This window comes from Magallana gigas, chromosome 8 (genome assembly GCF_963853765.1).
Source record: "Magallana gigas chromosome 8, xbMagGiga1.1, whole genome shotgun sequence".
Lineage (NCBI taxonomy): Eukaryota > Metazoa > Mollusca > Bivalvia > Ostreida > Ostreidae > Magallana > Magallana gigas.
Genome location: NC_088860.1, coordinates 48,817,032 through 48,833,000, shown reverse-complemented (window position 1 = coordinate 48,833,000; position 15,969 = coordinate 48,817,032). Strand labels below are relative to the sequence as shown.

At 35.6% G+C, this 15,969-nt stretch overlaps 2 protein-coding genes across 2 annotated transcripts in view; both read right to left on the bottom strand.

Annotated features, from left to right (window-relative positions):
* Positions 1–15,969, bottom strand: part of LOC105340291 (uncharacterized) — a 754,579-nt gene that overhangs the window by 557,734 nt on the left and 180,876 nt on the right. The window lies entirely within an intron of this gene.
* LOC105328615 (uncharacterized) overlaps positions 1–15,969 on the bottom strand; it is a 111,277-nt gene that overhangs the window by 74,116 nt on the left and 21,192 nt on the right. The window contains exon 3 of the mRNA XM_066069394.1: positions 13,734–13,844. Within this exon, the coding sequence (XP_065925466.1) occupies positions 13,734–13,844 (111 nt within the window). The remainder of the gene's footprint in view (positions 1–13,733; positions 13,845–15,969) is intronic.

Genomic DNA, 15,969 nt, shown 5'->3' with positions numbered 1-15,969 from the left:
AAGGGGCATGAGAAGCAAATGGCGATAGAAGGGTTCCTTGGCTGTTTTAGGATAACAGCTGCCAAAACAGTTAGCATTCCGCCAAGAAGTGAGGTCATAATACCCGGCAAAGTTTGTGTGCCAATAGGTTCACATATTCCATCTTGTGAAAGTATAGTGGAACCAGTTGACCACATTGTTGGAAAGCAAGTTGCTTTGACTGCAAGGTCAGTTGTTTCTCCTGGAGAAACTGTTCCCGTAAGACTCATGAATACGGAACAAGAATCAAAAATCATTTATTCAGGAACCACAGTAGGACAGCTTTCTGAAGTGAATACAGTACAGAATATGTTGTCAGATGAAGATCCCCAGAGTGCAACCATGCTGCGGAAGGATCTGGCAGAAATGTTGCAGAAGACAGTAGACACTCTAACTCCCGAACAACATAAAGAGGCAAAAGCATTTTTATTACAGTACACCTCTTTGTTTGCAGAAAATAATTTTGACTTGGGCAGAACAGGTGTTGTCAAGCATCACATCAATACTGGTGATTGTCGTCCTATCAAACAGCATCCAAGGAGGGTACCGGCTCACTTGACAGAGGAAGCAGATAAAACATTAGATGACATGCTGGAGAGAGACGTCATCAAACCATCCAATAGCCCATGGTCCTCACCTATTGTCATGGTTAAGAAGAAAGATGGCTCATATAGGTTCTGTGTGGACTATAGACGCCTCAACAGCTGCACCGTTCAAGATGCATATCCTCTCCCGAGGATCGATGAATCCTTAGACCAGTTGTCTGGGTCAACTTGGTTTTCTACACTTGACCTTTGTTCGGGCTACTGGCAAGTAGAAATGGAGGGTGCAGACAAACCCAAAACGGCATTTGCAACGAGGCGAGGTCTCTTTGAGTTTAATGTAATGCCTTTTGGCTTGAGTTGTGCTCCAGCTACATTCGAACGCCTCATGGAAAGCGTGTTAGCGGGTTTACAATGGGACATTTGTTTAGTCTACTTAGACGATATCATTGTCACTGGTAAGACTTTCGAAAATATGTTGGAAAACCTGGGTAGAGTTTTTGAAAGGCTACAGAAAGCCAATTTGAAATTGAAGGCCAAAAAGTGTTGCCTGTTCGCCAAAGAAGTTACTTATCTTGGCCATGTCATTTCTGAAAAAGGTGTCGCCACAGATCCAAGCAAAATAGCTGCAGTGAAAGAGTGGCCCGTACCATCAAACGTCACTGAGATAAGGTCATTCTTGGGTTTTTGTGGCTATTATCGCAGGTTTATCAAAAACTTCTCTGCTGTTGCCAAATGTCTTCACTCCCTGACTGAGAAAGGAAAATCATTTGCATGGACAAAGGAATGTCAAGAAGCATTTGAAAAGTTAAAAAGCCACTTGATTAACTCCCCTATATTGGCTCACCCAGATTTCAAAGTCCCATTTATACTTGATACTGATGCAAGTGACCAAGCAATAGGAGCGGTGTTGTCACAGAACATAGATGGGAAAGAATGTGTCATAGCCTATGCAAGTAGAACGCTGACAAAATGCGAGCGTAGATACTGTGTCACACGAAAGGAACTCTTGGCAGTAGTTCATTTTATAAAACATTACAAGCACTACTTGTATGGAAAAGAGTTTTTGGTTCGTAGTGACCATGGTTCACTAAGATGGTTGTTTAACTTCAAAAATCCCGAAGGTCAGCTTGCCAGATGGCTAGAGACATTAAGTGCCTTTGATTTCAAGATACAACATAGGCCGGGGCTTCAGCACAAAAATGCAGATGCATTAAGTAGGTTACCATGTAGACAGTGTGGATATGATCCATCAAATCAATTGCAAAACCAAAGTGACTTAGACAAACCACAAGATAAGTCACCAAAGAGTCATGTCAATGTTGTTAAGTTAGCTTCTGAAAGCAAAAATTTATGTCTCAACATCAGGGAAGTACAAAATAAAGACCATGAATTGAAGCAAGTAAAGAGCTGGTTGGAAAGTACAAGCAAACCTGCATACGAGGATATAAGTGGTCTTGGATATGTTTTAAGATCTCTTTGGTCTCAGTGGGATAGCCTTGTGGTAGAAAATGGTATCTTATACCGGAGGTATGATGCTGGCAATGGAAAAGCGTCTTGTCTACAAGCAATAATACCCCGAAGCGAACGCAGAATTGTTTTGCAATATTGCCATGATATGAAGACTGCTGCACATTTGGGTGTTACCAAGACACTAGCCCGAGTTCGACAGAAATACTATTGGCCAGGTTTACAAGCTGACACTAGAACCTACATAGCTGGCTGTGAAAAGTGCTCTAAGAGAAAGAGTCCACAAATGAGGAAGCGAGCACCAATGAAACTTGTAAAAAGTGGGATTACCATGGACAGAATTGCGACTGACATCTTGGTTGAACTTCCGTTGACTGAAAACGGCAATAAATATATTCTAGTCATTTCCGACTATTTTACTAAATGGACGGAGAGTTTTGCCATGCCAAACATGGAAGCTGCAACCGTTGCTAGAATTATAGTTGAGGAAGTTGTTGTACGATATGGAACACCCTCAATCATCCATTCTGACCAGGGTCGCCAGTACGAGAGCGAACTGTTCTCCGAGATGTGTCATGTCTTACATATAAAGAAGACACGTACCACCCCTTACCACCCACAAAGTGATGGGATGGTGGAACGTTTTAATAAGACACTTGTGACGATGCTTAGTGCCTACGTAAATGATCACCATTCTGACTGGGATAGGTTTTTACCTTATGTCATGATGGCATACAGATCATCAGTACATGAGACCACAGGGTTCACACCAAACCTCATGATGCTTGGTAGAGAGGTGACTACACCGCTGGACATTATGTACGAGATGCCAACGGAAGTTAAATATATTCCAAGCAACAAGTGGGCATGGCAACTCAAAGAGACAATGGAGGAGGCTCACAAGTATGTCAGAGAGAATATAAACACAGCTATGGTGAGACAGAAAAGGTACCACGACCAGAAACTATCATGGCAAAAGTTCAAGCCAGACGATCAAGTTTATGTTTACTTTCCTATCAGAAAGGTCGGAAGATCCCCGAAGTTCACTAGTTACTGGCAAGGTCCATTTAAAGTACTCAGAAAACTGACAGACTTAACCTACAAGGTTGATTGTGGACAACGTGGCAAACCACAGGTTGTGCATGTTGACAGGTTACGACTAAAGCGTGATCAGGTATTAAGAGAAGAGGTTGTTGAAGAGGCTAGTTCTCACGTAGAAACTAACCTATCTGCTACAAGCAACGTCAAGGCGGATGTTATAAGCGATGAAGGGTCTGAAACAGATGAGGTTGACAATGATGTTAATTTGGGTGCAACGGGTAGTTCTAGAATTAGAAGACAGCCTAAATGGCTGCAAGATTATGTCCAGTGGTAAATTGTCTTTACAACATGTTTTTTTTCTGTTGTAGAGAAATGGCGAAGACGAAGACTACCAGTGCAGAACAGCTGAAGAAATGTCCATTCTGTTCCTTTAAAAGTAGAAGTCACTCGGAATGGAAAGACCACATGGCCGATTGTTATGAAACCAGACACTTTTGTAGACGATGTGATTATTCGACGGACAAGAAAGTCAACTACATCCGGCATCTAAAGAGAAACCATCCAGACGAAGTTGAGAAAGGTCAAGGCAGCCAACAGTCTGATAATGCAGAGGGTATTAAATCCAGTGAAGATAGTTTATCTAGAGATCTCCACGAGGACGAGTCTTCAGATGAAGAGGAGTGGCTCTCACAGGAACCCGACATAACCATTGACGAAGAACCGGGTACCAGTGGACCTTCACCATGTGAGAAAGCCGTCGACCCTACTGTTAGAAAGAGGACTCAACCCATGCCCGTGTATACACCTGACCGTTGTAAGACACCGAGGCTGGATGACAAGACAAATGACCCCACGTGCAAAGTTGCAGATAAGGCTGTTCAGACAGATCCAGTTGTATATACCAAGTCGATCAAGACAACAACCATTGTCCGGGAGCACGGACGCAAGACAATCACTGTGAAGAGGGAAACGATGCTGTAGATCATCGGCATATTGACTTGCTAATTTTTATTTACTTATTGTTTGTTCTGACAGTAGAATCATGCGGGACGCATATTCTTAAGGGGAGGGAAGTGAAACGGTTGAAAGAGTTATCTTCCCTTGTTTGTATTTTTATTATCAGTAATTATTGTAAATAGTGTTATTAAAATGTCAAATGATTAAAAGAGTGATTCAAGTATTTTTATTATATAAAAACAAAACAACAATAACAGTTATTTTAGTTTCTTATTAGTCAGATAGACTTATAAATCGAGAGAATATGTTTGGATGTCCTTAAACACTTGTGTTAGACATAATGCAATTGGTTTAAGAGCCAGATGGTGTCGCTAATTGGACGTTGATGTTGTATAGTCTGTATAGAAGACTCATACGTAAAGTAATCCCTGAGTGCGAATTACTGTGTTGTAGAGTTTCCCAGCCGTGAATTCTGTAAGTAGGAAACATTGGTTAATTAAAGTGGATTAAGTCAGGTTCTTCGAATGACAAATTGATAGGCCAAATGGCATAGCCAGATTGATTTACCAACTTGCATTACCAAGTGGCTGAGCGACAAGTTGCCTTGCCAGGTGGCAAGGGCAGTTGACAAACATAGAAATAGCCACAAGGCAGTGGCTTATATATATCTGTATATATTGAGAATTACCACAAGGCAGTGGTTAACCTATATCTGTATATTTTAAATTAAAGCTTTTCTGTACATCATAGAGGCACTTGGCAAGTGTCTGCATTCCCTATTAAACTCGGGTGAACCGTGTACGGACCGAGACGCCTGGTCGAGGCCGCGACACGTTACACATGTATTATGCTTACCTTAATTGGTCAACATCATATGATAATCCAATTAAAACACAATAATGAATTCTTTTAGGTAATCTTAACTAATCCTCTTCTGCATACGGAAAACACAGACATGTATGTATGGGTGTTGCTAAAACGCGGAACGGAAAACGGAACGGAATGGAAAATATCATCACGGTTAATGCTTAAAAAGGGTATAGACTGGCCAGAAACGATTTACTTTGTATCTTTTATTTATATCTAATGAATGATTATCAACATGTTGCTATCTTATTAATATTCATATGAATGTCTATCAATTATAGCATTGTATTCATTCGGCTTTAGTTGAGTACGAAACGGAAAAATCAAATGTATAAGAACTGTGAGACATTAACATGACTAAACGAGCAAATTAGCTATAACTTTTTACTTATTTTTCTTATATGGTATTGCTGGTATATCAGCGTAACGTACGCAGTTAGTGAAAGCGTTTTATGCGTGTTTTGAGTATTTTTATATTTCAAATATGCTGTACATGTATATACTTAGATCAAAATTGAATTTTCGGAGTTCCAGACGATCTTTTATCATACAGACGATACAGTATCATTGAGATGGAAGAAAACAATTAAAATACAGTAAACATTAAAATACCCGGTAATTTGTGAAACTAGTAATTTGTGAAACTAGTATTTTAAGCAATGCAATTTTGTTTACGTTTGCATTACTAAGCAGTTGTATATTCCAGCAGCTATACACATATGATCCGACTGAATAGAGAGCTTTAGACGTTGCCTGGTTTGATTTTCCGATTATATATTGGGACTATAGTCTGTCGATCCAAAAATATTCATGCAGCACATTTGGACGATTTATAATGGAAAATGTTGACATCTTTTCTCCATTTGGAAGTCACTCAAAAGACCTTGCACAATTTTTCAACACTATCATCCGGGTCTGTTGAAATGCAAAACCCCGTAGACTTCTTTATTTTTAGCCGTGTATTTATACCAGCTGATAAGCTAGAGAGGACGTTTTAAAGAAAGAATAATGAGAATGTTTAATGCGTCTAAAAGAGAATCGCTTGAACCCTGAGGTATATATAAATATACAGCAAAAAGTGAATCGAGGATATTTTGGGACAGAATATAGTGGTCAATGCATGTACTGTTAATTTTGAGGAAATAAATATTCTTGAATAAATAATCTAATATTGCTAATCTTTCAAAAAAATTAAAAAGGTACATAAAGTATATCGTTTTAGCATGATTAACAAATCTCCGCTTTCCGTTCCGTTTTCCGTTCCGCGTTTTAGTAACACCCATATATGTATACGTATACACGTGAACCCATCTAATCAAAGAGCTGGGTAAAACTAGTACCCGCTAATGAGACATACAGACCTGTGTTGTGTATGTAACTTCAGACAAAGATCATTCATTTGTAACATGCATGTATTTTTATGACCTATTCTTCAAATCCACTTGCACTATTTTATTAGGTAAATAACAGCTTTAAAGTGGTGCAGGACACCTGCATATTGTGATGTACATGTATGCTTCCTATTGAGATAAACAATAGATTATATTAAATATTGATTAAATATTTACCCCCTAAATAATTTTACCTAACATTGAAGCGCAATGGGTTAGAGCGTTTATATGTCTTAAGAGCATTGGGATCCAAGGTGTATTTTTGGTAATTTTACAATTGATATAAATGAATTTTCATGGGGAGGGGGGGGGGGGGTTCTGGACCCCTCACTCCCACCCCTTCTCTAAAACTGTGCACACGATGATGTTCATGTAGGCACACAAGCAAATCTAAAACCGGCAACCGCCACGGGGAGGGGGCATAATTTAATTTTTAATTTTGTTTGTAATAATTATATAGACCATTATACTTTCTTTGACATAAAATGTTAAGATTATTGATTAACTGAAAATTCACTGCAAACAGTTCTACCCCAAATTGCACATAAAGTGCTGCTCATGTCACGATGTGTATTATCATATGGGAAGGGATCTAATCCTTCAGTTATGAAAATTATAAATTTTAATTGTACATGTATTACCAGAGCTTGCATGTAGCCTTCATTTTTAATTAAACTGGTACAAAACAGTGTTATTTAGGGGCAAACACATGGTGCGGGTATTACTGTCTAATGACAGCATCTAGTTAAATACTGTTTTTACACAGAATAAGAAAATCCTACGCAAGATATAGAACTAAATATTTGGTAGGGATACACTGTTATATAACTTCTAATTCCCTGTATTTTCGTTCTGCCCCCCTCCCCCACTTAATAAAGCGATCAAAATATATGAGAGCATATAGGTACATTTTCTTCCTCAACTACTTACTAGTTATGAATTTTTTTTAATATAATATTTATTGATTTTATCAAAAAATTCCTACATGTATATATGTGAATGAAAAAATTGCACCTCAATGCGCTCAATTTCTCAAATTAAAAATATTCAACGATTTAATTTGTCTTCTCCATTATAATTAATTGACTGTTGTTTACCTCGCGTAAACTCGTGACTTTTATAACTTTACTCACACTTGATTGATGAATACACTGGAATGAAAAATGCTGTCACGTGACATGTTAAAGAGCTATAAAAATCAATGTTACCGTATTGACAGGCACATCACTCTAATTTACTATGGCCCACCCATTATTTTTATTTTTATTCAAAAATAGCAAATGGCTACAAACCAGGACAATTTTCCGCTGTAATATTTTCTTAGGAATAGCGATAATTCTTTATTACCCGCAACAGAAATGTGTCAGAACTATGGAAACCGTTTGAACGATGTCGTTTTTATTTACTCACATTTCACATTATGCATTGTATAAAGAGGGGGTCCCAGAGAGTAGTTATATACAGCATATCATTCTTTAATTTTTTTTTTGTGTACAAGTATTAAACATACTCTAATTCATATAGAATTTCTAAATGATCAACCAAAGTTTCAGCGTCAATCGTAGAATTATAAGCAAGATGAGCTCAAAATTTTGCTATATTTGAGTCATATTTTGTTCACATGAGTTTATTACATTCAGGTTAAGATTTTTAACTTGGTATTTCCTATTCGGCATTTAAAATGGAAAGAAATGAATGGCCTCAGATCTGTGAACAAACATAGAATTGTGAGCAAATCTCTGTATCTTGTTATAATTCGAAGCTTAAAACTCAAATATGGTAAGTAAATAGAAATTGTAAACAATTAAACAAAAGAAACATGCACTATAACAAAAAAAGAACACAATTTATTTATCAAAATGAATCATATACATGTATATACCTACATATTTCCGTCAGCGATATTAAATTCTATTTAAACTGAATAAATTCGAGAAAATGCCGAGCATCTCAACAAAACATATTGCATTATTCTACCATTACGCAAAAGATGATACCGAATTACCGATAGCCTGATTGAATTGCATTTTAGTTCTTTCTTAATACCTCAGCTGTGCTTTATCTGCGCAGGTAAACGGTAAACTGTTTGATTTACCGAAGTCTCTGTTTGATTTGATACGTAAAAATCAGGAAATACAAGAGACAGTTCCCAGGTTAACGCAAAGCATAAATGAAAACGAAACGAAAATCACAACAAGCAAACACCACCGTCATATGTGAAATCTGTCAATGCATTGAAATATTTAGCCTCAATTTACTTCGCAAAATCGGCACCAATGTATTTTGCATTTTTCAAAGATTCCCTTCGTAGTCACGAGCTGTTGCACAACAAACAAATTCATCATTGTCAGATCGACCCGTTTATCATATAGTGTCATGGCTGCTTTAAACAAAGAACCTCGTTTTAGAATTATGGCATACGAGTCTTGGTAAAATGGGTAAGCAAACCCGGGCCGTGGCAAAATAAAAGCCGGGGAAGATCGGCAATCGTCAATTCCAATTACGCATTATTTTGCAGCAATATTTACAGCGAATACAAATATACTGGTCAGTAAATATCTTGAAATTTTAATGAGATTGGCAGCAGATTAAAAACTGTCAATCTTTTGTTTTGCCCTGGCCCGGTCATGCCTACCCATTTTACCAAGACTCATGGATGCTATAAATTGCTTGAAACACGCCTTTTCTTTCTTATTATTTTCGTAATAACTCAGATTTGAATCAGAATTAGCCCATAATTTTTGCAATTAATATTTTCCTTTCTATAAGGATGACTTGTGCTAAAATACATTGAATTTGACTCAGTAGGTCTTGAGAAGAATATTTTTAAAACTGCACCCCCCTTTTTTCTACAGTTTCGATGTTTTCTCCGCTTTGAATGAAGATCTGTCTTTCATTTTTGCAATTTATATTTGCCTTTCCATAAGAATGCTTTGTGCCAAATTTGGTTGAAATTGGCCGAGCAGTTTTAAAGAAGAAGTTTAAAATGTAAAAAAGTTTACAGACCGACAGACAGACGGACGGACAGACGGACGGACGGACAGACGAACGACGGACAAAATGTGATTAGAATAGCTCACTTGAGCTTTCAGCTCAGGTGAGCTAAAAAGCAAGTGACTGTACTCTGTCCAAAGTTTCTGTTTCCACCATGTTTCCTAATAGATGTTGATGCTCATCGATACCCCTGTACCCAATATACATATAACAGGACACCCAAAGGCCCTGAAGGTCGCCTGAGTAGCATAACCTAATGTAAAATTGTTTACGGTCTAGACACGGCATTTCTAAGAGACTTTTAATAGTGGCTTACGGCTCCTACTTTTTTTCCTACTTGTCCATTCGGACAAGTGACCAACACATTTACTTGTTCAAATTTCATGTTTGAAAAATGTTAAAGATCAAATATTGTCAACTTAAAAACTACAGCTTAAATCACTAAAAAAAGGTTATTTATTATTAATTATAATCATTATAGTTATTTACTTTACTTTTCAAATGAAAAATTAAAGTAGTTCCCATTATGCATTTTTCCATCAATATAAACATGGATTGTTAGTAACAACTTTCACTGTTGGCCATCTGATATTGGATTCTCAGCTGGGTTTTTTTTTAATGAAACACAGAAAGTCATCAAGTCTATGAATGATTCCTAAAACATTTCTTTCCATAATCTTTACAATATTTTGTTCCCTTATCTATCTTAACATGTGTATAGTTCGGAACTAAGATCCATACGATTACAGTTCAATATTGAAAGATGTTTGAAATTATTCAAGTTCGATCCCGATCAAGTGTCACTCATTTGCTTTGTAATTGAAATTCAAAATAACTCACCGATAATCTTAAAACCATACTAGTCAAGTTTGACAAGTGCCCAGCAGTATTCACGTGTCCTTATATTTTTTCACTGCGCGAGCGTACAAGCGTTTATGTTGAGCCCTGTGACCCAAAACATACATTTACACTACATGACCATACCCCACACCACCTCCGACAATAAAATATCCCTGGGCAATTAATTTCAGAATTTAGAGACATGAAATTATAGACAAAGTAACAAATGGATTTAGACTGTATCCATGTATTGTGAAAGTACAGAATTTTTTTTTATAAAACTTCATACATTTTTACTTTATGGCGATATTGTCTCCGCCCTAGGGCCTGAAATCTTGATCCAAGAGCCTGCAATTCACAATTTAGGTAGAGGGCCTCATGAACATTATAATCATGCATTTAGTTGTTACCGAATATATTTCTTTATGTAAAGACGACGAATTTCTATGGTTCCATATACCGGTATTTTAAATATATGACCAACCCTAGGATCTGACCAAAGGAGAAATGAATTTTACCGTTTATGCAGAGGACTTTATGGGCATCATAATCATGTATTCTATTTATTTTGCACTACTGGTTAAGTAGAGAATAAGATGTTCTAAGTTTTGATACATTTTTCACTACACCATCTGATGACATGAACCCCTGACCAAAGGGTAAAGTTATCAATTTATGAAGAGGACTCTATGGAAATCATAATTATGCATTTTGTTTTTCTCAAACATATATTTGAGTAGGAAGAAGTTTCTCTAAGATTTAATACATTTTCACTACATGGTCATTATGAGCCTTCCAGTAGGCCTGAGCCCCTGACCCAAACGACGTGAATTTAAAAGTTTTGGTAAAGGACTTCATAGACATTATTACCCGGAGTGGAATGGTGATAAATTTTACAATTAATATTGATCTCTCAATATTACTGCCTCAATACTGCCAAAATGTTTAACAATCGGACTCAATTTTTACAAAATAGAGTTTAGGGGCTTTGGTGTTTCACTCTTTAAACAATAAGTTTTCATAGAAGAATTTACATTTCAAAGTATGTAAAGATATATTGAAGATTATAAATATTTACCTTTTTATTGCAAAAAATGTTAAAACAAATGTAAAAACATTTAATTTTAGTGTTACAGCTTTTTAATTTCATAAACAAAGGATACACGTTATTTTGAAGTTTTATTTTGAGCGGAATGCAATAACAATTTCTTGAAACCATTGTAAGTAAAAGGAATAAAACCTTTATTGTAGATGGGTCGTGCTTTTGAAGGGCATGATCTTCGTATGAACAGTTTTTAAGGCGAAGTAAGCTACTGACAAACAGGTTGATAAAACAGGACTGTTAGCAGTCTCAATTGAAGTCATCTTCTCGGTAGTTCGATGATCGATAAAACGACCTTGTCAACAAATACAATCTTCCATTCAGTCGCATGCTGACTGACGTTTTTCATACTAATTGTTAGACCATAATTAATCACCTAACTGTCTACGGACTTTTTCCGATTTTTTCCCCGATTACGACAAACAGCACACGGCGGGTGTGACTGGTCAGCAGAGGGTGCTTACTCCTCCTAGGCACCTGTCATACCTCTATCTATTTGGAAGTCCGTGTTGCTTTGCTTTGAATTTGTATTTAGCTTTATAGATTTCTGAGATGGTTCACGGTTTGTTATTGTCATGTATTTTTTTCAAAGTAATCTATACATAATTCCAAATGAGAAACTTTACGTTTTTTAACCAAAATCATTCACTGAAGATTTGAAATCAATATTCTCGGCAAAAAACCATCTCAGGTATATGAATTGAGGAGTATTTGATAACACGAGGTGGCGTAGAGGGCTGAAGATATTGTGGCAAAGGGAGGCTTTAAGTTATTAAAATAAGAATTTTAAAACAAAAATCACATATCAACTAATTATATAATTTCTACCTAAAAGTTTAACATCTATCAAAAAAAAAAAATAAATTAAGAAAATATATGATTATCATTTATCAAAACACTCTGCGAAAATGATCTTAATATGTTATGATCTTAAATGTTACAAACATCATGCGTAACTTCCGTATGCGCATTGTACATTAATTCAACGTCAAACGTCAATTCTTTATAAGCGTGATCGCTTTAACTGTGTTTTACATGTATATGTTCGAAAATATTTGCACTACATGCATAGGTGAAGTTTTTTCTGTTTCTCCTTCGTATCTTTTTACTTTGTAAGTTTTTTTCCGGCGTGACATAATTTACAACAAGATTATTCTTACTAACACCGACTAAAAATTATATGTTCTAAATTTTAAAGCTTCAGAAAAAGGAAATAAATTCATCGACAAACATTCAAATCTTTATACTAGCATTTGAGAACATGCAAAAAAAAAATGTAAAGAAAAATGATTTGACTACTGTGATGAAATGAAAAAATGACAATAACAAACCATCAACCATCTCAAAAATCCACAAAACGAAATACAAATTTAAATCAGAGCATCTCGAACCTCCAAAAAGATAGAGGTAGGATCAGGTGCCTAGGAGGAGATAGAATCCTCTGATGACCGGTAAATACTTAAAGAGTTTTGCGATTTCATATCATGTATAATGTATTTAATAAATTGACTCAAAAGATAAATTTTGCAAGGGAAGGAACACATGATCGAAGGGGGCATTTAAAAAGTTCTCTCATTCTCTTCATATCATATCGCTTATATTTCGAGACAGTAACATAGCACGATAAACATGTATCTGTCAGATATATTTTGACCATTGACTATACGGAAAAAGGTATAATTACGTACAAGCTTGAGTTTCCATGGCCCAACAACGAGTTTGTCACAAAGAAAAGATAGCAAACATAGATTACAACTCAAGGACGTCATATCATTTGAGGTTAAACCGTTTGTTTTTTGGTTGTTTGTTGTTTTTTTTATTGCACCTGACAGTCATGAATTGTTGAATATTGATGTTTTCCAAAACCAAACGAAGAATATGCATTAGAAATTAAAGAAATTTTCAAAATGGTTTGTTCTCAGAAAGATTTTTTTCAAAAGAATCATTATAATGATTTTTATTGATTTTGATTATACATTTAAAGACGGATTTTATAAGATAGTGTACCATAGTTTCATTAATATTCGAAAATTTTGACAATTTCAAAATTTAAAGTCACTTTCACCCGTAGACGATTGCTATACCGATTAACTGTACTGATACACTTTTGTCATAAATTTTAATCCAATGAAAATTGATTTCGTGAACGAAATTCATTGCTAAACGAATAATGTTAAAACCACAAATGCTAGTATTATACTTTTATGTTAAATACTAGTACTGAAATCTGATTGGTTTAGACGCAGTTGGTAATCCGTTCTATTACCCTCAGCGTTAGAAACACACTTGGCAACGGGTAACACAACGAATTGTTACATGCGCGTAAATTATGCGCGTACGGTTCAACTTCACTTCATTTCTATATAAAAGCAGTAAAAAAAATTAAACTTTCTCCGCACCGCGTCGGTTGACAATGGTTGTCTCGGGGTGTCAATTTCAACAGTTACCCTCCCAAACAGGCACTATTTATATATTGTTTTTATGTTAAATATATTACTCCTTCAGACTTACGTTTAAGCAATTCATGTGATTGAAAGGAAGAATTATGACAACCGGATTGGAAACTACTGCAGCTGTATGAATATATCGTCGAGTCATCCTTTTTTAGATACAAACAATAACCTGAAATGAAATCATTCATTGATTATTTAAACAAGAAATAAATACAATGATATTACAATGAGCACGCAGAATTAAGAAGTATTGTCATGGAATTAAAATGCTGATATTCTGCAGTTAAGGAGGCTTAATGTAAAGAACTGTGAACGCTAACGCCCGTTTCCCGCCTACATTTTACATCCAAATATTTCGGAATTCCTGTCAGATATTCAAAAACTAAGTTTTCTACTAAAACGTATATTCAAATCCTAATCATATATATCAAAATAAAATTTGTAATCAAATTAATCATTTTGAAACAAAAGTTTTGCTAACACGGGGTCTAAAAATTTTTCATTGAAATCGGTCTCTATGAGTGAGGAAAATATTATTTAGCGGCCAATATGTGCATAAAAACTTAATAATAACATATTTTCGATATATATTAAAGTAAAATTTCATATTAATTCATATCTATAATTTAGTTTTCAAAAATTTACAAAGCAAAATTCTTTTTTTGGAATGTAGTGCGCTCTGTAGACTTATGCCCCCCCCCCCCCCATGAAACAACAAACCCTATGATAAAAAATATGCTAAATAACAATAATTAAAACCCCTCAAAAGGAATTTTTATTTCACGGGGGGGGGGGGGGGGGGGGGGGGGAGATGTTATAAAAAACTTTTCCGTTTTTCGTTATTTTCTATTATGAAATGAGCTATTTTAACCCAGAATCCAAAGTTATCTCTCTTTGTTTGACCAAATCATTTAAATCAAATCAAAATATACATAAATGTTTACATTATTATAAAAAATTAACTTTAATTAGACAACTTTCAAAAAATGACTTTTAGTTAGGCGGCTTGACAATGCTATCGTTCGCAGTCCTTTTTGTACATGTAAAATGGTTTACGTTATGTTTTTATTTAGAACCGGGTTAACGTTTGCTTTTGTTATCCGTAATGATATGTAAGACCCTCCCTGCCCCTGGGGACCATGATTTGAAGGAACTTATATATATACTACCTAAGGATGCCTCCACGTCAATTTGAGCCTTCATGGCCTAATAGTTTTTTTAAAGAAGATTTTTCAAAGGTTTTCTCTATATATGGCTATATAAAAATGTATCTCCCCCCCCCCCAATTGTGGCCCTGCTCTACACCCAGGGTCCATAATTTGAACAAACTTGAATCGACACTATCTGAGGATGCTTCCACTCAAATTTGAGCTTTCCTGGCCTAATAGTTTTTGAGAAGAAGATTTGTAAAATATTTTCTCCATATATTCCTATGTAAAACCTGATCCCCCATTGTGGCCCCACCCAACCCCCAGGGACCATGATTTGAACAAACTTGAATTTACACTATCTAAGGATGCCTTCACACAAGTTAAAGCTTTTCTGGCCAGATAATTTAATTTTTAAAAAGAGGATTTTTAAAAATTTACTCTATACATAAAATCCATTCCTCCATTGTGGCCCCCACTCTTCCCCCGGGGACCATGATTTGAAAAAAATTGAATCAACGCTACCTGATGATGCTTTTATACAAGTTACAGTTTTTCTGGCCTTAATATTTTTTAAGAAGATTTTTGAAAAATACCAACAAATTTTCAATAAATCTAAATTATTTCCCCTTTAAAAAAGCGTGGCCCTTCATTTCAACAAACTTGAATCACCTTCACCCAGTGATGCTTTGTACCAAGTTTGCTTAAAATCTGCCCAGTGGTTCTGGAGAAGATGATGAAATTGTGAAAAGTTTACAACTACAACGCCGCCAACGCCAACGACGACAGACAACGGACAAATTTTGATTAGAAAAGCTCACTTGAGCTTTCAGTTCATGTAAGCTAAAAAGTACCTCAATATTTGAATGGTTTTTTAATAGAAAAAGTCAATAATTAGATCTTAAATAATTATTATTGTCTAGGTACACGGTGTGTTAAGACCGAATTCGAAAAATTATAAACTTTTGTTAAACTAGCCCGAATTTATTTATCAACAATATTATTGTATTATTTTTGTTATATCTTAATAACGGGGTCATGACAATTATGCTGTTGAATTTTATTTATAAAATTTCTATGTTGATATTATTTTGTGTTACAAATGTTGCAAATTCTAATAATTGATTGATTCAAATTGACTTCATG